Source organism: Lissotriton vulgaris, chromosome 2_1 (genome assembly GCF_964263255.1).
Source record: "Lissotriton vulgaris chromosome 2_1, aLisVul1.2, whole genome shotgun sequence".
Lineage (NCBI taxonomy): Eukaryota > Metazoa > Chordata > Amphibia > Caudata > Salamandridae > Lissotriton > Lissotriton vulgaris.
Window position 1 is genome coordinate 1,188,415,847 of NC_141687.1, and position 24,559 is coordinate 1,188,440,405.

Consider the following 24,559-nt stretch of genomic DNA (forward strand, 5'->3'; position numbering starts at 1 on the left):
GTAAAGTATGCGCTGACGCTGTGTGTTTTGTAACCCTTACTTTATATTCCTCCGCGCAAGAGGGTGGCGCGACTAGCTGGTTTCAGTCTAATCTTGGCAGTACTTCCCAGTCCGCAGAAATGAGCAAAAGGCGCAGCTCGTCTTCTAATTGAGCCGGCAGGGCCCAGCACGCTCGGATCATTAAGAGCAGGGTGCGCCCACGTGCCAGATCGAGGTCTCGCGAGACCTCTACAGGCGGCACGAGCTGTTACTCACCAAGCGCCCTGGACTTTAGGTCCGGGGACAATCTCATTCCTGGAAGTAGTTCCTTGGAGAGCGTTAAGGGGAACGCAGCAACGCAAATGCGTTTCTAATAATAAAGTGTCAGATGTCGCTTCCTACCGCAAATAATAAATGTTGCTATCCAGTAGACTCCTCCTGCGTTTGCGGCAGAGCACACAGTGCAGTGTTGACAGTTACACCCCAGAGCTCTCCAGAATCACAGCGGTCCATGTGCGTGGAAAGCACGCAGTCCAGCATTTTAATTTGCAATCTGGAACTTGTAGTCCCAAATTAATTAAGAATGAAAGGATTTATTTATTTTATGTATTTGTTTATTTATTTATTTTATTTAAAGAGTTTTATATAGCGCTGGCTGGACCCGGAGGTATCGGAGTGCTTTACATGAGAATCAACAATGTAACGAAAAAAGTTCAACAATTGCACAATAAATCCCCCAAAAATAGGCAATACAGTTAGGAGAGGAGAGAAAGGAGAGAGAAAAGTAGTGGAGGGGGCAGGGGAGGTGAGAAAGGGAGGATAAGGTATCTTACAGATCTAGGACACATATTCAGTCTCCTTTCCTAAGATGCGGGAAGGGAACATTTGATGAAGTGCATATTGGTGACCACTTTCTTTATGGTTTTGTATTTGGTTTTTATGCTTTATTTGGCATTTCTTACTGAAAGCAGAAGCATAAAATTAGTCTTCCATAGCTGCCTAGGTTTCAGATTGCTATGTGACATTTTCATAAATCAGTGTAATTGAGTGACATTTCAGCGACTATGAGCATAGCTGCCAAGGTTTCAGATTGCTATGTGTGACACTTTCATAAATCAGTGTAATTGAGTGACATTTCAGCGACTATGAGCATAGCTGCCAAGGTTTCAGATTGCTATGTGTGACACTTTCATAAATCAGTGTAATTGAGTGACATTTCAGCGACTATGAGCATAGCTGCCTAGGTTTCAGATTGCTATGTGTGACATTTTCATAAATCAGTGTAATTGAGTGACATTTCAGCGACTATGAGCATAGCTGCCAAGGTTTCAGATTGCTATGTGTGACACTTTCAGAATTTCAATGTAATTGAGTGACATTTCAACGTCCAGGAATGACACTTTCTCACGGGCTAAATCACTCAATAAAGTTGAAGGAAACATATAAATACCAGAAATTACACCCATTTGATTATGGGGAAACTCTAACATCTTGAAACCAGTGAAAAGCTACTGATCTTTGCAGCATGCATTTTAACCCTATGCACAATTTTATGGAGAGTCCAAACTGCTACTAGACAAGTAACTATCGAGCAGGGGTTTTTACACTCATGTCTAAGTCCATCATCCTGTCGGCTGAACCACAAGTAAGAAAATTATCTCTGTCGCAAAAGCAATAGTCCACTGACCGGTCTACATAAAATACAGTACCTGATGTCAAGGTGCACAAGTCTACTGCGGGAACTTTTACATCCAAGCACACCACCCCGTCTCCCAGATGAGCGGGGGGTGCGGCTGGACCAAAAGAAATAAAAGAATTGCCGTGGCTCAAGCAAAAACCCTTTGAGCTGTCTACATATAATACAGTTCGCCATGTTGTAATGTTAGGGTACAGTTCTTTGGTGTCTGCACTAATTTATGGCGGGAGACAACTCATAACTGCCACTCATAGCCGGCATCGAGTTCAAGTTCAAGTTCCGAAATTTGTATAACGCACTACTCACCCAGAGGGTCTCAAGGCGCTTGAGGGAGGTGCTTTACTTATCAAATATCCAAGTTTTTAGTTGCTTTCTGAAGGAGAGGTGGTTCTGGGTAAGGCGGAGGTGGGTGGGGAGAGAGTTCCAGGTCTTGGCCGCCAAGTAGGAGAAGGATCTGCCTCCCATGGTGGATGTGTGAATTCTCGGAATTGCGGCGAGGGCCCGATTGGACGATCATAGCTGGCGGGAGGGGGTGTAGAAGGATAGTCGCGTGTTGAGGCATTCGGGACCTAGGTCGTAGAGGGCTTTGTGTGCGTGGGTGAGGAGACGGAACATTATTCTCTTGTTGACAGGGAGCCAGTGGAGATCCTTCAGGTGGCCGGGAATGTGAGCTTGTCGAGGGATGTCCAGTATGTGTCTGGCTGAGGCGTTTTGGATGCGTTGGAGTTTTTTCTGTAGTTTGGCTGTGGTACCTGCGTAAAGGGTGTTTCCATAGTCCAATCGGCTAGTGACCAGTGCGTGAGTGACCGTCTTTCTTGTTTCGGTGGGGATCCATCGGAAGATTTTTTTTAAGCATGCGTAGGATGTTGAAGCATGATGATGAGACGGAGTTGACTTGTCTGGTCATCGAGAGGGAGGAGTCTAGGATGAAGCCCAGGTTACGTGCGTAGTCCGTAGGTGTGGGTGCGGTTCCCAGGGCCGGTGGCCACCATGAGTTGTCCCAGGCAGAGAGGGATGATCCTAAGATGAGGACTTCCGTTTTGTCCGAGTTGAGTTTTAAACGACTAATCTTCATCCACTCGGCTACTTCTTTCATTCCTTGGTGTAAGTTGGTTTTGGCGGTGTTTGGGTCTTTGGTGAGGGAGAGGATCAGCTGAGTGTCGTCTGCGTAGGAGAGGATGTTGAGGTTGTGTTGGCGTGCAATGGATGCGAGGGGACTCATGTATACGTTGAAGAGGGTGGGACTGAGTGAAGATCCTTGTGGTACGCCGCAGATGACTTCAGTTGCCTCCGATTTGAAGGGGGGGGAGGCGGACTCTCTGGGTTCTTCCGGCTAGGAACGAGATGATCCAGTCCAATGCTTTTCCTTGTATTCCGACGTTGCTGAGGCGTTGTATGAGGGTACTATGACAGACTGTGTCGAAGGCTGCGGAGAGGTCAAGTAAGATGAGGGCAACTGTTTCTCCATTGTCCAGTAGTGTTCGGATGTCGTCTGTTGCCGCGATGAGGGCGGTTTCGGTAACCCAAATAAAAAAATTAGCTCTAAGCAGTCCGTCCAGATTGGTGCGCTGTTACCTACAGTCCAGTTATTCAGCCAGCGTCCCAGATGAGCTGCCTAAGTAATTAGTTAATTCACTAACTCCTAATGACAGCCGCAGGCATCGATTGGGGGCGGATCAGTAATTAAACACTCAGTTTAGTTTGTACACACTGGTCGGTGCCCAATGACCTCTGAAGGATTGACTCTCACAGCAGCCCCGCCACTCGGCCTACTGATAATTAAATTGATCTATAAATGCAGATAACCTCACACTCTCTGACTCCATCTCAGACAGGATGTAAAGTCAGAGCAGCACAGCGTGCAGATTTTTTTTTGTTTAAAATTCAGATCAACATCATGATCTCATTAATTTTCAGCGTGCGTGCGGCTCGGTGCTAAGTACACACAGTGATTGTGATAGAGGCTTTTTAACTTACTTACCGCACAGTGTGGCAGCAACGCCAGTCCAGACTGCCCAGTGGTGGAACTTAGTTGACGGGAACAGGTCACGGCAGGCGCACTGGCTGGCACATGACATGATCGGCTGCAGCACCACCAGTCACTCTGGAAGTCAAGTCAGACACCCCCCCCGCGCAGCGTCCGCGATGCCATTCATCATGCAGCGCCAGGGCCCAGCGGGCCAAGATGATCATCATGATCTTCTGACACTAGTCACTGTCAGCCAGTGTAACTGTGACTCGCGCGGCTCACCGTCGTCCAGCAGGGCGGCTCAGGGCTGAAAGATGCAAAATTGATAATTTCCGGACATTTCTGTCATTTCCCTCATTCTGAGGGCTAACCGGGGCCTCGTTTGTAGCGCCTAGTGTGGCTCAGGGCTTCATCTGGCTGCCTGGTGAAAGCCGGTTCAGGCAGCTCAGCTTGGTGGAACTGGCAGTGCCAGCCAGCAGCAGCTGCTGAGGCAGCACTCACTCACATTCAGTCAGTGCAGCTCTGCTGCAGCAGAATGCACCACAGGACTTCCCTCCACGAGTGAGCGTGCCTTCTCTGGCGATGACCTCACTTCCTGCAGTGTGCAGGAGGACCGCGTGAGCTGAGGTCCCATCCGGATAATCCTGGTCAGGGCCCGGCGCCCTGGTGAGTGTGGGCTGTGTCAGTTTCACAGCCTGCCAAGTGGCGGCGGGAATAATAACGCCAGGCTGGCAGGCGGCGCGACTCAGTGAGGCCGCAAATTGTAACATTGTAGCTAGCACTGCAGCACTCTGGCTCCAGCCAGAGCTGCATGAGGACGATCCTTAACTGTTTATGAGCCAGACAGAGCGCTCATCGGCCTGCTGGCATCATTTCTGCTGGGAGCAGCAGAGCCGGCGCGCTAGTATTAGCACCCAAGACAGTGGCATTAAAAATGCGTGACAAAGAATTTCAGAGCTGTGATGCGGAACACCACACTGAAATGCGTTATTGTCACATGTGATACTTGGCAGGACTGTATGAGTAACACTTGCTCAGGAGCAAAATAAAGCAATGAAGAGAAGGGAGACATATAAATATCAGAAATTACACCAATTTGAGCAATGAGAAAGGCTAAGTTAACTGCTTCAAAGCATATAAATAAGTGTTAAACAACTCATTTATCAGACTGTAGCCAATATTGCGGAAAACAGATCAAGCAGTCTAGAAGAGGTCCATAATTTATTCTAATCAGATGAGTGACTCGCAGACTCACTCGATTGACGCTGACCACATGAGCTGTAAGCAGGGCGGCATTAAAAAGCGGAAAGTGGGAGGCACTCATTTAGGCCACAGCTAGGCTGATGGCATAGTCTCACTGACTTCACTTTCAGAACACTTTCTATTGAGAAAGGCAATGAGCCAGCTCTGCGGTAAAGATTATGCTCAGTGCTGATGGCACACACGCTGTGATGCATTTTTGGATTAGGATTTGCACATTTCCCATTATTCCAAAAAAAGATACTGCCTCAGGCCTTTACTTTCAGCCACCTCTGCAGTTTAGACCACAGTTCTTGCCAAGTTTTTTTCTATGTTATGTTTTACTTTTGCAGCCAGAATAGCCTTTTAACCAAATGCAAGTTACATTTTCGTGCTAGTAGTTTCACTTGTAACACTGAAACACAATGATTGGCTCAAAACTATCGGGGAACATAAACTGCTGTTTTGAATGGGTTACTTGATATCCGTTTGAGAGATGAATATCACACTTGCCACAATCTCAGCAGGGTGCAAGAAAAACATCCCAATAAAGGGTCCGTGCACAACATGAGCTACTTGTGATAGAAACACAGCGAAGGGGCATGAACCGGATGTGAGGTTCCATGACCAATGTACAGAACATTCTTGCAACCTTTCACGCGTCCCCCAAAGACACTTACATGCTCAAAACCCACCAATTATTGAAAAAACACATTCAAATAAAAAGGCAGACATGGCATTTGTTAATGTTTGCATCAATGTTCTTGTCATTTTGTAAATCACCATTGTCACTTATTTTGGCTTGCTTGTGGTTTAGTCAAATATTCAGCACATATTTTTGCAAGGTCGACTAAGCACGCACTCCAACTTGCGTGACTGGTACTTACTTTGACTCTTTTGGAGGCAGCGACTGCAAGGCAAGCAGACTGCGAGCTACTGTGGCAGTTCAGGTTTACCGCCCGCCTCCTTAGTCCAGGAGCCTGCTGTCCTGAAGTCTGCTGTTGTCCAGTCAGTTTCAGGCTGTCCTGGGTGGCCTCTGCAACAGCCAGTCACTGACTAAATGAATAGAGGCTGAGTTCCGGTGATGAAAAATTTAATTCACAGTGAGACAGCATGCGATGGCAGCCTGGGCATGGGCAAGCAGCAGACAGTGTTGCGAGCGCCAAGATTGCGGCGACACACGCACATCATTAGCCAGCCCAAACTGTTTCCTCCCATAACCAACTCCCCGCCTTTGCAAGCAAGACGTGCCATCCCCCAGCCTCCTCGGCGCCAGACTAATACTGGACACTGCCATGATGTTGGGCTGCGTGAGAGACCCGCTGCGGAAATCACCATGAAACCTTGTTGCATTGTGCAGTGAGCCTAACAGCAGCCTCAACTCTGCTGCAAGACCCAAGACTTCAGCGGGAAAAGCGAGCACACGCCAGGTATGGCGCGCTGTCAGCTTTTACACTTTCACTCCATGATATTTAGGCAGCGCCAGGGATGCTGAGATACTATGCAAATGTGTGACAATACATTTCATTGAGGAGATGCGGATCACCACACTGAAATGAGTTAGTCTAACGCCTGATGCGTGATACTTGGCAGGACTGGTCTACGTCCATTTAAGAGAGCTACAAAAGGCAACTATAGGAGTTTGGTAGAGGTGTGAATTCAGCTGGACCGCATGTCCTTGGTCTCGGGCTCAAATTTGAAGATCTGTGATTTGATATATATTTAATTATTTGTAAGTACAGCTACAGCTTTAGCTGTGTGCAAGAGCTCAAGTAAACACCACAATAACTTTTAAAACTGTGTGAAGAAAGGAGCTTTGCCGCCTCCATTTTGCTCTTCTGTATAGTCATTTGGTCAGCGGTTGTGGTGTTCTACCAGTAAAGTAGGTCTAGTGCTCCTATCTGATGGATTACCTGTACAAACTCCATGTCAAATATAGCAGGCCAGGGCTTTTCATGGTGTTACCCCATGCCAAATACAAAAGGAAGGGGTCTTATAGTATTAGCTGTGACAAATACACAGGAAGAGGTTTTACGTTTTATATCACTGAGAGGCCTTCTTACACAGTTTTATAATTTGGTCTTTTGGGGTGGGGTGGGGTGGGGGTAGATAGGCCTGACTTTCATTATATACATTCATAATTTGTCTTCGTATTTAGTTGTGTGTGACTAAAGTAAAAGTGCTTGAAAGACATTGATTTTATTGAGCATACTTGTGGGTTTGCAGAGTTCTGATTTTTATACCCAAACCATCTACCTGACTAGGATTTGCACTTCTCTGCTCCGCTCTCCTCAGTGTAGCCCTCAGGGGTTTGACTGTGCCATTTTGTTTATTTTTCTTTCTAGGAATTTGAGTAAGCAGCATTTCTTTTTGCCCACCTATGAAATACTTCAATTGCTCCTAACTGGTCTAGACATTGCTAGGGCAAATCCCATGTTAACAAAAAGCAGAATAGGGCATTGCATGGTGTATTTGGGTTTTACCATGTGAAGTCCCTGACAAATATCATAGAACGGTGTTTTATTTTGTTAATTTCATGACCATTCAGGTAGAAGCTTTACACTGTTTAACATTTAGACACGAACTTACATAGGTCTCTCTTTGAACCGGGACCAGAGAGGTCTGATTATCATTAAGTATTATCAGGGCCACACGAATTATGTGATTGTATGTACTTTTTTTGCAGCCACAGCGTTTTCAGCAAAATTCTACATTTGCTGCATTTGCCACGTAATCCATCATCTGTGGCATAATATGCAGAATTTAACAACATTTGTTTCTAGCTCAAGCGGATCAAAAGTTACTGAAACAGTGATCTGTGTTGCAGCGCATTGGATGGTCGTTGCAGATGTTGACTTGTCCCCTTTCTGTTGCTTATTGCAGTATTTGGGTGTTAAACTGGTACTAATGAGGTGAAACCTTTGTCCAAACGGTGTTAACCTGCGTACAAATGTCACAATAAGGAAGTAATACTATTATGAGATCTAGTGCAGTACACCATATACTTTGCCTTTTCTTGAGGCATAATTTAGTCAATCCTGCCCGCATTTTTGAATCCTTCCCTGCTGCGTAATGATAGTGGTCCTTTTTGTGTGCAGAATTTAGAAGTGCATCAATTTAAATGCTGTTTCGGTCTGCCTACCTTTTGGTGTGTACCAGGGATCATGCAATCACTAAAAGAGCAGTCTAAAGCCGTATCCAGTGTGGAATGGGCTCCTCTCTAGGTGATCTTTTCTACAAGCATTTTATTGGGAAGTTGTGTGTGCTATTCCACTTCTTAAGTGCAGGGGCGGCCTTAGGCATGTGCAAGGTGTGCACCTGCACAGGGCCACCAAACCCCAGGCGCCACCACACCAATATATATCCTTAATATAATAATCCTCTGAGGATGGATACATATTTGCGTGGCGGCCCCTGGCAGGGATTTGGCGGCCTCCGGCTCTGTTCCACTTCCAAACACCCTGACCCCCCACTCTTTACTGGCCTCCGTCCCGCCCCCCCCATTCCCTCTTCCGGGGCCCCCTACCTACGCTCCCTGCCCAGGGCCTCCATGAGCTTAGAGCCGCCCCTGTTAAGTGTTTCCTTTGCAGCGTATTTGTGATAACGTATGCTGCAATAGAGTTGGATTAATTGAATATCCATATTCCTATGACTTCCCTAAAAGAAAACGCCAATGTTTACTATTGGAAATTGCTGACAGTGTCTCAATGAAAACTGGCTTTCATGCCATGTGGGCCTGCGCGGAATGGCGGTTATATTGAAACGTCATGGCGTGGCAGTGTTACCGAGTTATTCAGATTTCTTGTTATCTAAAAAGAGGATGGCAGATGCCTTCAAATTCTGTGAAAAGCGCACAATTTTGCCTTGAAGCCTGGGGTATCCATCCAGCCTTCTGGCCCAGATTGAGTCGCCAGCGAGTAAGATTGGGGGAACTCTTTGAACCCGTAAATATGTGCTGAACATTCTAGTCCCATTGATAACTGAGGTCATTGGTCATACCTTGTATGAAACTCCTGTTCGGCAACCTTTTTTTGGTGCAAAATGGAGGGTGCATTCATTCATTCATTCATTCATTCACTCATGTGTTCTGAGGAAGGCCTATAGCTAAGATATTCTAACAGGGTGGAAGGTCGACGTCTTCATTTATGGCAAGATTTAGGCTGCATTATTTCGCGCTACACTCAGTCGCAATCTTTACAAATATTTAAGGTCACAATTGTCTGATGAAAAGCATTGTTAAAGGATGTATCCAGATATTATATTGCATATATTTTGAGCTCTGTTTATTCTCCCTCGTTTCGCACCTCACGAGCACAGTGCAATTCACCTTTACCTGTGTGCACCTGAGATATTTGTATATCAGTATATGCTTTATTTTCAATGAAAAACCCCTGTTCTTAAAATGACATAAGGATGTGTGGGATTTCTAGTGATTCATCACCAAGTGAGGACAGTTTGTCGGCCTTCAGTCAAATACATATGAAGTTCGTAGTACCTGAGCCAACAGATCCACTGTTTCTACGACCGTTTCAATGCCCAGGTTCTGAGGACTAGGGTTATCCCGTCATACTTCACTGAGATTTTCAGGGAGATATTTACCAACAGTGACACTAAATATACCTCTTACCTTTTACATAGTGCAAATCTGCATCCCATGTTGAGCTACATTTACTGAATCATCTGGAATGCCTTGGCATACTTACTCACCCACCTAAAAAGTCGTAATGCTTGTACGAAAATTTGACAGGGATTGGCCACCTGGAGTATGTCAAGTACCGTTTTATCATTCTAAAAATGTATGGAAGTTAGTTAGTATGTTATGCTTCATCTTTTTGTTTTTGTTTTATACGCTTGACTACTATAGGAGTGGATGCTCTTGTGCTGTTTTTTTATTTTTTATTTAATTTGGGGAGAGGCAGCCCGACTGAAAATCACTGCTCTCCACCTCCTAGATGGGAGTGAAACTTAACTTTACATTAGTGCTTAAGAATGGAAGTCCTCAATGATAAGAGACTTTGTGTAGGAGGCACATGGGTTTAAACAAACCTCCTAACAATAGAGTTTAAGAACCTATTCAGAGCTCTGAAAGCAGCAGGCAACCAAAGCTTGAAATTCCGGAAAAGCACTGTAGCTCACCATGCAGACAACAGGAATATGCCTGCACCAACCTGAACAGGCCGGGGAGGTACAAAAGAAAAGAACACCCAGAAAGAACGCTTCTTGCTATGGGAATGTTGCTCTGCAAAATAATGGATGTGACTTTTTGGTCACAGGAGTACCATGATTATTTAGGATGATCAAAAAATATACTTGTTTTTCAATCGTATGTCTGGACCGCTACTGAGTTTGTAGTGAATGTGTTTTGCACCTTGCATAAGGTTTAAGGACGCTTTGCACCGGCACTGTTAAAGTTAGACCCCTATTATGAATTTAGGGTGGTATGAATAGTTTTTAAAGGTATAAACTCGAGTGGAATTTAATTCTTTATGTTTTTATTCAGGTGGAATGTAATTGTTTTTAACTTTTTAATTTGTATTTTTTATGCATACTTTGGTTTTTGGTTAACCGAATACATTATTAATATTATAATAATAATTATCATATTTATCTTATTATTACTTGTTTTTGAAGAAGAAGCATACAAATCTTTGTAGCTCCCTTTGGAGCCACCTCTACGTGCACCCCATCATTTCCTACCCTCACTCGCCAGGGACCACACCCGAACACAGCACTCTGTGGTTCCTCCATGGAATCCTCTATAAGCAACATACTGAGAAGGGATTTTGTCATCCCAGGATAATCCAGCAAGTTCTTTTATGGTCTTTTACTGGTCCACCAGTGCAATCTATTGTGAAGCAGGCATCCTTGCAAAAAAACCATTCTGCTCTGCATTGTACAAATGAATTTAAGAAAATCTGTAGAATTGAACATAAGCAAATGAATCCAACACGTCACTGAAAGAGAGCGCCTTCCATACACCCGGCCTCCATCAAAACAAGGCCTACATTTAGCCACCCCTTCACTGTCCACGATTCACTTCCATTGTCAACTAAAACAGGGATAGCTCCTCCACTATGGCGGAGGAGCGTTTCCCCACTGCTGATACCCATGCAGAGGCAACAGTGAAAAATAAAATGATAAGTAAAAACATTTTATTATAATTTTATTTCACACTGAGCCAGCCAAGTCGTAGGGAGGGGCAGGGCTGAGCCCTCCTGGGCTGCAGGGATAAGGAGTGATGGGCACTGCTAAGTGCGCATGTCGGTTTGGCCAGCCTTTTTGGGACGGCCAAACCGATATGCGCACTTAATATTTCTCCAATGAGCTGTGTTACACAGCCAGGTGGGGAACGCACAGGCTCCCAGGCCCGTCTGAGCATCAAACCAGGCCGCTGAGACCAATCCCAGAGCTTCAGTCATGCTGGGTAACAGTATTCCCTGCATGACCGCAGCATTAGGATTGGCATTTAGGAGCCTGCACAGTGTACCTCAGTCGAGGATCAGGAGATTAGCAATGTGGCGGAAGCAGCGTCAAATCAGGTCATTGATATTTTATGTTTTTCTTTGTGTTTTTATATTCCCTCAGCGCTGCTGCCCTACCACAGCCCCTTGGGAGAAGCTGCCACTGACTACAATGCATACATTTAGAAGTGCACTTGCCATGCTTTCTTAGTATAAGGTTTGAATGAAGACAACAAAGACAAACTCGTTGGATGCTCATAGGAATGCTAATGAGATTTTCGAATGGCCACAAAAAAGTTTTGTCTTCACTCGTACATTTTGTGAGACAATCACCATAAAACTGTCATCTGTGAATGCATCATACATTTCATTTTGGATCCTGTGTGAGGCATCGATAAGGATTCCTTTTTTCAATTAGTGTGTGTGTGTGTATATATATATTCACTGAAAAAAACAAAGGTGGAAGTGACTAAAACATGATGTTATGACTGGCATTTTCACAAACGCTGAAATTCACCAGTTATAGTTTATTAAGCTAGCTATAACTTGCGTCTCTGCCATGCACTTACTTATCACATCATTCATAACGAGTTGAATGACATCATTGGAGGTCAGACTGCCGCAGGCAGCTCCAGGAAGAGGCAACTCGTAATGCAGATGGCAGTGAAACGCCCTGTACGGCGCTTTGGAAGCTGCCATTCCCCAATCGCGAACCCAGTGGCCGGCGGACTGCTGCCAGTTTCGTTGGTTCAGCCGCAGTCTTCACAAAGCCTACCCCACTCAAATAGTAATACGACGGTTGGATCACCAAGCTTGCAGCAGTCAGACCATGGGTACCATGTCCACGGACCGACAAACATTTACTGAGACCCTGAGTCAAAATACATAATCACTCTATGGCAGTGACTTTACAATGAATTTTATTAACATCAACAGTCCCAAATTAATCTTCTAACAAGGACATTTTCCAGTTATTACATTTGTTAGAATTTGTAATAGCAAAGCCTGACAGCATATTGTCACCTGTTCGTATTCCTCAAATTCTCATCTAGGTCATATAATCCATATTTTCTATCAATTATATTTAACATTGTTAGAACAACTCTGTGTTCCTAGACACGTGGTTATGTCTCAAAAAATATACATCACAAGTGCATGTTGTAGCACTAAACACCCCGATCAAAACATTATATGTGCACAAATATTGATTCTAATCACATGTGGTCTATGTAATCAAGTGCCCATGTTCCAAACAGTGATTCGGCAGTATGGTGTTTTCCAATAGGAAAAAACATTGTGGAACACTTCAGAACAATCACAAAGTGAGATAATAAGTACCCTGTTGCAAGACACTTCCAAGAATACCACAAATCAGACTGGATTAAGGCTGTGTATTAACGTATTGATGAGGTACAGAGGAATATTAGAGAAGTTAATAGGAAAGCCTTTTATGCAGGCTAGAATCAAGATCCATAACAGACCAGGAAACATGCGATCCAGGAGGTTCAAACGAGGGGGGAAGGTCTTTGTCCATTTACCCATGTACTTTAGCTACCATTCTTCTGTTTGGGAATAACATGAGATGATTTTAACATTGTGTATGCTCCTTCTGTTTGACGAATTCAGTAGTGTTGTCCCTCCTTTATTTTCTGTTCTTACAACCTTTAGGGGTTGATTACGTATTAACCCAAAAAACAAATCTATATCAACCAGAGTCATCACACAAGATGAAATAGCCCCTTCCACCCCTTCATAGAATGCTGCCGGATTTTTACGAAGATCAGGTAGAGAATTATTCAACGCCATAACATCCGCTCTATTCCAAGGCGTATACACCCAATTATATACAAAATACCCCTTCGCATCCTTTGACCTTCTATCATCATCTGTACCTTCCCCCTTTGGTGGAACATATAAAGGTGCAGCTTCACGCATAGGCATAACATGCATGGCAGAACTCTTATCTGAACCCCGGAGAGAACACTCCTTAGACTGCCCATCGGACTCCAGCCCGGACTCCTTAATCTTTTTCCGCTCGTCCCGCAATCTGATAGTCTCATCTCGCAGCTTGATCAGTTGCTTGTAAAAGGCATCGACATCTGCAAGAACAAATACACCTGTTTCTAAATTTTCACGATGAACTGACACATCCTTAGGTTCTAACGTATCTGAAATTTTACGAAATGAGGTAACAACTTCGTCTGCCAAAGCGGACATAAAATACAATAACTCTTGGTCTGTCCAGGTACTTCTTTCAGAAACAATTTCGGACTGAGATGCATACATCGTATTCACTCTACGAGCCCAACTACGTAAATGTGCGGATCTCTCCGCAGTAAACATGAGAGCGGATACCCCTTTCTTTCCCGACTTATCCTGTCCTTCATCGTCCGATTCTGCAAGAGGAGCCGTAGGCGAGACGTACGGAGGCGGTGATCGATCTAATAAAGAAAAATCATCAATTTCATTATTAAGGACAGGATAAAGCGGTCGACGAATAGGGAATTGACCCGTCGTTTGCAATTTACGTTCCCGTTCCTCCCTTTCTTTCTTTTCCTGCTCCTCTTTTTCCTCAAGCTGTAAAGCCTTATCCCGAGCAGCCTTGCGCTGCTCTTTGTCCGCCAAGGCAACTTCACGTTTCATTCGCTCACGCACCGCTTTCTCCCACATTCGCACACAATCAAACATGTTTTGTCTAGACCTTCGTTGAAACAAACATTGCTCCACAAATTGTACTTTACGCAAATCGAACGACCCATGTAGTGGCCATTGCAATTCAGGATCAGACTTTGTATACTTATTCCATAACTTACTGTACATTATAGGGGGATGGCCAAATTTAATGTACATTTCTCGATTCGGTGTTCCTTCTGGGGGAGCCGGCTGTGATTCCGCTAACCTAATTGTGGTACCATTTCCAAAACAACACATTCCTCGGAGTGTGCTTAAAACAGGCATGTTCAAAAAGTATCACGAAAGCGCGATACCATATAAAATGGCACTTACAGTACTTCACACAAATGTGCCGCTCAAAGGAAAAAAACAAAGTTAGAGAAACATCTCTACATGCCTGCCTATGTGAAGTGCACTACACATATACTTTTTCAAAGATCACAAATTCACTAATTCACAAATGTTAGCTAACTCAAATCAAAATCATAGATCATAGAACTTCGGCAAGCGTCCGAGGACTACCTTACCGATCACAAATCATAGAACTTCGATAAGCGTCCGCAGACTACCTTACCGATCACAAATCTTACCCAAAGCCTCAAAGGTCCAGTTTCCAACTGCAAAGGTCTTGTAATCGAATCAGCCAAACGGCGCTTTATCCTGCAACACGGGCAATCGAGGACTCAGTCGGAGACCGGCGCCACCTGGAAGGTCAGATCGGAAGGAAAGGAAAAAACACCGTGGGTGCCAAGACTCGGGTCACTCAGTGGCAGCGCGCGTCCATGGCGAGTATCCAGACCTTCGTCACGACCTCTCCTTCGGGCATCCGAGTCGCCGATGAGTCCCACCAGAGTCGCCAATTTGTGGTATTGGGTTCCCAAGGCCTACATACTCCGAAGATAACCCACTTACACCGAAAGAACTGTTGGCACGGAAACTGAAAAATGCAAAGAACAAGTTTATTAGGACCCCATGGGGTGGTGGTACATTCCTACAGCACCCTTCAGTAATGCAAGAAGTATCACACCGAACATCGGTGTGACCCCCTCTTTTATACGTTTTACAGGTAATAAAATGGACAGGCGGCACAAAGTTACAGAACATTATGTACATATATGGTCATGTTTTGGAACACTGCCAGCTCATTGGAGGGTTTCAAACCCACTGGTCAGTTTGCGGCACATTCCTAAGGGGTGACTGGTCAATGGGGACTGCGCATGTACAGGCTTGACCATTACTAAAAATAGCCTGTTGCTGGGCAAACTGAAGTGGTCAGTGGTACGGACAACGGACTAAAGGCCATGCTGGCCACGAGGCCGCTCATGATCTAAGATGGCCGTCGTACACACAAAAATGGCGTTTTCCGAGTATGGCCAACTTAAATAGAAACGTGTAGCTACAGCTAAGCGCTAACTCGGCCATCGTCAAATTACGACAGAAGCCTTCGCGGCCACAGAGTAATGGGCCGTTCAGTTTCCTTTCCGACCACCTCATTACAATCGAGGTTGTCTGAAAGAAAACCGACCAGTCATTCTGGCTGGCTTCCGACCGGTTCGGAGAGCCCATTTGCCAGTCGGAAGCGGGGTACCAAAGACAGAAGTGGCTTAATAGTCTATAATTTGTGAGTTGCTGTGGATATGGCCCTTTAAAATGGTATGTTTTTACTGACTTTTTCACCAAACTATAACTTCCCTTTAATATTTTGGGTGTTTTTTCAGTAAATTTCTAAGGCTTCTTTAAAAATACAATGTAAAGTAAGATATTATTACAATTCTTGACTCTTACGTCACTTTAACCTTTGTGTTTTTCAGTGAAAATGGTTCTATATAATTTTTGTTTCAACATATTAAATTGTATTTATATAGCACTTTGAGTACCCATTGCAAATTGTTAAGCCCTTTCTGAATAGTTGATTAGGTCCTTACTCTGCATGTTTTTATTTACATAGTTCTTGATAGTTCTAAGACAGAGCACTCAAATTTAATCAGGATCCTGGGAATCCTTCAGGTGTATAGTTAAAAGGTTGCTGGTTGCAGTTTGGCCTTAAATGGGACTAACTAGATATAGTGCAGGAAGTTTGAAGCAGGACAGAAGTTATGTGTAGGGTTTTAGAGCACATAAGCCTGGGTGCTACAGAAAATGCAAGAATAGAAGTATGTCAGTGCTCCCCATCCTAGTACAGAAATTGTTATAAATAAGTAGAAGTTGTTTATGGCTGATGTATGTTCTGCTTGTTAGAACACAATTTTGGGTCGCCCATAGTTGTGAGGAAGAAGCAAGAGCTTCATTTTGGGTCAATCCCACTGCCTGATGAGGCTTAGCCCAATATGAAATCGAGAATCGTCAGGAGGCATTTTGATGTATGTCTCAAGAGGAAGTGGCAAATTCTACTGGGATCACTTCTATAATCCCTGTAGTGCATCATCTGGAGTCTATGCCAATGTGTTAAGACACTACATAAAAGGTGCTGATGTTTAATATTTGATACAGCTAATATTGAGCTCAAACGAAGTTGGGTAATAAATAGTTGACTGTGTGATTGATTGATGGAGTAATATTAAATGAATTGCAATCTTGCCCTTATTGCCGCTTTCTCTGTCATTTTTTACCGGTAATCTAAATGTATGTTTTTGATCTTTTCCTGATTTTCACTATGGTCTGTTGACACTGCTCCCCCTTAACTTCCTCTTAACTCTTATTCCCTTCCAAACTTTTTTGTTCACTACCTGTTAGACCTAGCTTATCTTGGCGTGATTACCCCTAACGTTTCGCCTCTGCCTCCTTTGCAATTTAAATGCTTTGGGTACTTTGCCAATGCTGATCAGTGTCAAAGTACAAGAGCTTCCTGTCTAAAATGTAATGCTGATTGGTTGGCCATGATTGGTATGTGTGCCTTACTAGTAAAAGTCCCTAGTGATGTGCACTGTGTGTGCAAGGGCTAGTAATGCAAGGCAGCGCAGAGAAGGGAACTCAGGCCTTCAGTGTAGAGCCTGCGCGCAGAATGTTAAGTTAGCATGTTGTCCTGACAAGTGCAACCACTTGTCAGGCCTGACTTTCCCTTTTACATACACATTGGGCACCCCTGTGGTAGATCCCAGGTAACCCAATGGCAGGTGGCAGTTTAAGTAAAAGGCAGAACATATACTGAGGTGTGTGCTATGTTCTGACAGTGAAAAACTCTCCAATTCGTTTTTCACTGCTGATAGACAATACTGCCCATAGGACAGAATGGGGGAGGCTGGGTGTTGTGTGTGTGTTAGCCTGTCGGTTTATAATGGAGAGGTGAGGTTTAGTATGTATGAAGTTGCAGTGTTGTAACATCTTTCTGTGAAGGTGGTTTTGTCACTGTGTGATCATAAACCACACTTTTAGAAAGTGGCTGAGTTTTGTGTTCTGAGCATTTTTGTTGTCTCTGAAATGTGGATGTCTGGAACTGAAAGGTGAGAGGGGCTGGGAGAGGTCTTGACCCAGGGAGGGGTTGAGATGGCACCAGGCTGCCCTGCATCTGGAAAGTAGGGGGAGAAGAAGCCAGGGAGGTGAAAAAGCCTGAGCTGGTGCTATAAACCAATTGACCCATCTCCTGCTGAGTGATTAAGGATCCAGACCCCCATTATCAAAGGGAGAGAGGTGACACTGGGAGGGAGACACCCAGAACTGATTTAGGGAGAAGTCAGGGACCCCTGAGCACATACGAACTTCAAAGACATCAAGGGGTATAATTAGGAGAGTTGAAACCCCTGAAAGTTAGAATAAAACAGATACGGATTGAGACTGTAAACCCAATCTGTGGTTAAGAGGAACCTCTGCTAAAGAAGGAGCAACTGCTGTGAATAGACCAATCCTTTCTTCGTTTCAACGATTTTTAGCTACTCTGCTGGGCCTTTGCTCAGGGTGGGGTTGACAAGGCATCTGTGTAGCTACTTTATTTCTTTCATTTTATTGTTGCAGAGACACAATGGCAAACTTCAAAGGACATGCCCTTCCGGGCAGTTTCTTTCTGGTCTTCGGACTCTGGTGGTCCGTAAAGTACCCGCTCCGGTACCTGAACCAGAAGATGAAGAGTGGCTGCCGCTCGAGCCAGTGCTACCAGCGCCTCGAGCTCGCGGAAGGCGTTGCAAAAGCAGTGTTTGCACTTGTGGGTATGTATAAAAGCTGAACGTACACGCTCCCGTTCTCCTTTTAGGGACATCATTCCTTCTATTTGGTTCGCAGTGTGCCTCCTCTGTGAAGAACTCTTCCCATTGGATGGCGGGGTTCGGCATGGCTTGTGCATTTCGAAGGTGTGATCTGTGTTGCTTCCTGGTAAGAAGTCTTGTCTAACATCTCTTGTTACCAGTGCTTAATCTGTAAACCAATACCTGTGGGGCTCTTGTTGGGAAGCCACTGCAGCTTGCACCCCACATTGACCCGCCAGCTGGCAATGACAATACAAACAGTTACTAACATCTCATACAGCTGTTGTTGGGCTAATACCTAAATGGGCTAATACCTAAATGAGCCAGACAGTGCCACCATGTGACAGACCTTTATAAGCCCCTATGCTGGCAATTAGGTGCCAGTGCTGAGCACCAGAAAGCACCGTCTCCAATCCAGCACTGCTCATTGCCTAACACTCTCTCGTTTGGTTAGCAAAGCTCGCACTTTGCTAAAAATGATCCTGGTTGCATGGACGTCATTTAGAGGTCACCAGAGGTCGCAGCTGTGACACCTGCCTTGCCCCTTGCGACCCCTGGGACTGCCTTTGCTACCCCTAACCTCCGAGGTGACAAAACTGGTGCCTGGAACACATGGGCAGTTCGTCCTAATGGTCATCAGTTCGGGCTCAACTTCCCTGGTTTTCTGACAATTTTTTATTACACAAATAGTGAATAATATTATTCCCTATTAGAGGAATAAAAAAGGAGTCCAGTTAGCTGGAATATGACACTACATGGCAGCTAAGGTAAGTAATAATGCTTTAAAATCTAATTTGTATGTGCACTTGCTGGTGAGAGTGTAATTATGTGAGAGAGAGAGAGGGTGAATATGTGTGTGTGTGTGTGTGTGTGTGCAAGTATGTGTATGTGAGTCAAATTAAAGGTCAGATGACATATGATGTCATTTCTGCTACCCCTGGCATTTTGGTGACTCCGCTGGCATTTTGGTGACTTAACGCCCATGGCTGTCAGGTTTTTTAAATCCGCTAGTTCTGCTCTCTGGTTGGCTAGCTGCTCTCATCACTTGGCTAGCCGTCTCAGCTTGGCTACCTGATTTAGCAATTTACTAGCAGTGTACCCTACTTGGCTTGAGACGTCCTAATTGGCTAGCAATGTCTCTGCTTACCAAATTGTCTGCTTGGCTATTATCACTTCTGATTAGCTAGCAAAACTCCTGATTGCTGATGAATCTTACTGTATCCAAAACATCATCGCAGAGTTCAACAGAAATTTTCAATGCAATAGGTCTCAATTTTGCGAGCGTTTAAGTGATTGGCATTGTAAATGACAATGCCTTTTATTTGTGTTTTAAACCCAAAACATATATAAAAGGCATTGTTATGTTTAATGGCAATAGCTCAAACTCTCGCAAATGCGAGAGCACGTTAATGTTAGCCGCGCCCATTTATTTAGATGTGGCTCATGGTATTCGGGTTACAGTAAGCAGCCTCTAAGCAAAGGGGCACAGACAATATTCAAGTGAAAGCGCATATGGTGCGCTTTCACACAACGTGTAGTTAAAATAATGGTGAAACTTCCGCTGAAGTGAAAGTGGCCTTCGCTATTAATTAATAAAATAAATAAGCGCGGTCACTAATGTGAAGAAAGCGGCCGCCCAAAAAAAAAAAGTAAGCGCGGCCACTAAACTGAAAGTGGACGGCGCCGTAAAATTAAATAATTAGGTGCGGCCGCTTTAGTTAATGCGAACCACATAGTAATTTAAATAAATACAGTAGAAAGCATGCGGCAAGCTGGGATGTCGTGAGTGAAATAGGTGAAGAGCATTAAGGAAAATAGCGCTCACCAGCTTATAAAGCAGAGCATGTAGCAACACCAGTGAAAGGTACAGTCCTTATGGGCAGTAACAAATGGTGACAAGGTGGTACCAAGACGAAAGTGACAAGCCTCCGAACCTAGACAAAGGCACAAGCCAGTTATAAATATGGGTGGTGATTGGGCGGGGCTCCTTGGGCATGCCCTAATACAACATAATTCACAGAGTGACAGCGCATGGGCGCTGCTGATAGGCTTGACCTAAAGACAGGAGTTTTTAAGATGCTCTGGCTTCGTGTCTTTTCTTAAGAATGTTTTGAATGCAAACCAACCCAGGACATGAGCTGTACAGTGTCAATCGGCCTTCCTTCTTTGATGCAAAAATTTACCTTGCCCCCGATATCATTATTTAAGAAGTGAAGTACCTATGCAGCGAGGCTGACTTCTTGGTTTAAGCAGCATTCAGTAACCATAGAAAGTGAAGCGCTATCCAAGAAAGGACATGCCCTGTTTGTGCTTGACAACTGGCTGCAGCGTTGGTACTCGCTCAGTGTTCACTGGCGAACCTAAGTCAGCCCGTTCACTGCTCTAAGGCAGTGGCCAAGAAAGTCCAACATAGATTCACATGCACAGCAACTCAAGGAGGTGGAGAAGGGGATGGACAAGGTAGGGGAGATCAATTTTGGGATAATTGTAATAGTTGTGTGTTTATTTCTACGACCAGGAGACTTCTTAACACCAGTAGCTGCCGTTACTGCTCTAGCAGCCCTCATTCCTGCCAGGCAATGTAGCACGTTTGCTATGATACATAGTTTGGCCTGGTCTCTCGGTGGCTGTGGGTACAACAACTGAATTCAGCCTCTGAGGTGGCTTCGAATCTAAAAAAATGGTCATAAATGAGCCACCCACCCAAAATGAATAGGATATTCCACCAACGTCACAGATGCTATCACTTTGCTAAAGGACTGGTTCCGAAGTTCGAGTGTTTGTGTGCAGTTCTAACAGACCTGGTAGCAGACACGTTTTAAGATATGGGCAGAGTTGGCAATTGGTCCGGGGCCCACCGTCCAAGGGGGCCCCTTGGTAAGTGTTCAGATAAGTGTTCTGATTTTCAATGTTTGTGCATGCTTTCTTTGTATGTACTTGTCCACTAAGCATCCATCCAGTGCCCGCACTGTGTCTTTTCTACAATGGGAAGGCCATGCTGGTTGTTGACCCTGGTTTCAACGTAAAAAATAGTTGCAAGAAAAAAAATAGACCACAAAGCAAAAAAAGGTAATCGTCATTAAATGTCCTCTGTTTTGTATGCCCCCGATCCTGAAAGTTTAATTTGTAAATAATTCAAAATTGTTTGCCATGAAGACGGCTTAAATTAGCTAAAATGCATTCTATAGTCAAAGTTGTTCCAATTTCTGTAGCCCAGGGTCCTAAAACTCTTAAAGATGGCATTCTCAGGTAGTTTGTTTCTGTGGTAACGGGCACAGTTCGGAGGAGACCAGTTAATAGCCTTCTTAATCTCAGCATCAGGGCTAATGTATGGACAGTACTGATGCTGGCCTAACGAAAGGTGGAGTACCGCATTTCACCAACTTGTTCTCGAAATCAACCAGTCAATTTTTGTTTCACAGAAGGCACCGTAGCGAACAGGATTTCATAGGGAAGCCACTGGTTGAACATAATTTCCACTATGCTACTGGACGTCTAGTACTATTGGTCCATCACAGGTTTTCAATTCATGATGCATGATCTCTCTGCTACCTTTAAGGGCTTGAAAGATTGTTCAATAGTTCCAGTCAGACATGGACGTCGAGTAGGGTAGAAGATGCTGCCTCCACTTCGTCTTTTGGCTGCTCTGGTCTGGCTATGAGACCCCTGGCCTCAGGGGTCATGAATGTATTAGCAAAGATAAAAAAGCATTGGAAATGCAATAGGGCTCGCATTAGGAAAGTTTGAGCTATTGGTCTTATAAATCAAAATTTTATTATGTATGTGTCATTTTTTTAAATAGCTAAATTAATAGCTTTGTCATTTACAATGCCTTTGTAATGCAACATGTTTTATATTTACGGGACTTAGAAGTATTGATATTACAAATAACAATTGCTTTTAATTTTTTTAAATAATTAATACTTAAATAATTTATTTAATTTGTAATGGCAATAGCTTAAACTTTTGTAAATAACTTTTGGGAAGATTATGTAAAGTGTGTTTTTATTGTGACGAAAATCCAAGAACAGAAGTGAAATATTAACATCTTTTTGTGATTTGTAATAAAGCTTGAAAACAGCTTGAAACATTGAAAGAACATATTTGAACCAGTGATGCTGTGGTTTCGCTGAGTGATGCTGTGGTTTCTCTGAGTGATGCTGTGGTTGCGCTGAGTGATGCTGTGGTTGCGCTGAGTGATGCTGTGGTTGCGCTGAGTGATGCTGTGGTTGCGCTGAGTGATGCTGTGGTTGCACTGAGTGATGCTGTGGTTGCGCTGAGTGATGCTGTGGTTGCGCTGAGTGATGCTGTGGTTGCGCTGAGTGATGCTGTGGTTGCGCTGAGTGATGCTGTGGTTGCGCTGAGTGATGCTGTGGTTGCGCTGAGTGATGCTGTGGTTGCGCTGAGTGATGCTGTGGTTGCGCTGAGTGATGCTGTGGTTGCGCTGAGTGATGCTGTGGTTGCGCTGAGTGATGCATGCTGTGGTTGTGCTGAGTGATGCATGCTGTGGTTGTGCTGAGTGATGCATGCTGGGGTGGCGCTGAGTGATGCATGCTGGGGTGGCGCTGAGTGATGCTGTGGTGGTGCTGACTGATGCTGTGGTGGTGCTGAGTGGGAGATGGGGAGAGGGAAAAAAAGGAGAGCAGGGAGAGGGTGAAGAGATGGAGAGTGGAGAGAGAGGGGGAAAGAGGAGAGAGAGAGGGAGAGAGGGACACTGGGAGAGAGGAGAGGGAAGAGAGGGAAAGGGAGAGAGGGAAGTGAGGGAAAGGGAGAGAGGGTAGAGGGAGAGAGGGAGGGGAAGAAGTGAGGAGGATGACAAGAGCGAAGGACGGAGGGGAGAGAGAGGGGAGGGAGAGAGAAGAGCAGGCAGAGGGGGAGATGGGAAGAGGGAGAAAAAGGAGAGCAGGGAGAGGGAGAGGGTAAAGAGATGGAGAGAGGAGAGAGAGAGGGGGAGAGAGGAGAGAGCGAGGGGGAGAGAGGAGGGAAGAGAGGGAAAGGGGGAGAGGGAAGTGAGGGAAAGGGAGAGAGGGAAACTGAGAGAGGATAGAGGGAGAGAGGGAGAGGAAGAAGAGAGGGGGAGGGGGAGAGCGAAGGACGGAGGGAGAGAGAGAGGAGAGCAGGCAGAGGGGGAGATGGGGAGAGGGAGAAAAAGGAGAGGAGGGAGAGGGTAAAGAGGGAGAGGGTAAAGAGGGAGAGGGGAAAGAGGAGGGAGAGGGGGGAGAGGAGAGAGAGACGGAGACTGGGAGAGAGGAGAGGGAAGAGAGGGAAATGGAGAGAGGGAAGTGAGGGAAAGGGAGAGAGGGAAACAGAGCGGGTAGAGGGAGAGAGGGAGGGGAAGAAGAGAGGGGGAGGACGAGAGCGAAGGACGGAGGGGGGGGAGAGAGAGAGGAGAGCAGGCAGAGGGGGAGATGGGGAGAGGGAGACCAAGAAGCGAGTTCCTCCTGCAAAGTAGCTTGAAAAGCCAGAGCTCGGGGTATGGTGGGTTGAGTCTGCACGGGCACACCATGCCGAGCAGCTGCAGCCCTGGCAGGGCTCTGAGGCAGCGTCTTCTGCCCTGGAGAGACGGCCGGGTGAAATAAGAAATAGAACAAGACGGACATGTGAACTGTCAGAACTCCCGTCAGCCTTTGATGTAAAAAATATTAAGAGGCATTCGCTGTCCTCATCTGCTTGGAGCTCTGGAATAAGACAAGAGGGTGGGTGCGAGCAGTTCACGGTCTGCTGCTAACATTGCCAAGCACAGGTGTAGTGTTTACTACATTTAAATAAGAAGCTGAAACGAGTAAAGCTGAAGAAGTGGGTTTATTCAACCTCAGCCACTAACTGACACCAGTCAAATCTCAAGCCTCACAGCACAATTCTACAAAAGAATATAATGAAGAGATTCTATGTCCTTAAAGAAACAAGCATGTAATAAAAAGATAAGGGCACATATTATCACATATCTTCCTTCCTAACAAAAAACAAAAGAAAGTAACACAGAACAGGAAATGAAAACAGTTTAAACATAATCCTTCATATAGATAGGAGCTCTACGAGTTCTTTGACTCCTCTTACATGTAGATGACGAGGTAACACCATCAGAGAAATTGTTATTCGGAATGTACACATTTTTTCCAGTATCATTAAGATCCTCACCAATATTTTGACAAGAATTTTTAGAATGGATCACCACAATACGACTCTTATTCCATATCATCCCATCTTGTGTTTTGATTGCATTTCTAAAAATCTTAGTAACAGGTCTGAGATCAGTATATTTGGACCAGGGTTTACATCCAACAGGAGTTTTGATTTTTACCAAATCACCCACTTTGACCATCTGATATTTTGCACATTTTCTGTTATCAAAATATACCTTTCTTGA

At 44.8% G+C, this 24,559-nt stretch overlaps 1 protein-coding gene across 2 annotated transcripts in view; it reads left to right on the forward strand.

Moving 5' to 3' along the window:
- The window catches only part of TMEM45B (transmembrane protein 45B), a 306,589-nt gene that overhangs the window by 257,321 nt on the left and 24,709 nt on the right, over positions 1–24,559 (forward strand). For both annotated transcript variants that reach the window (XM_086956898.1, XM_086956899.1), the window contains one exon: positions 17,966–18,156. In XM_086956898.1, the coding sequence (XP_086813024.1) occupies positions 17,973–18,156 (184 nt within the window). In that variant the 5' untranslated portion in view covers positions 17,966–17,972. The remainder of the gene's footprint in view (positions 1–17,965; positions 18,157–24,559) is intronic.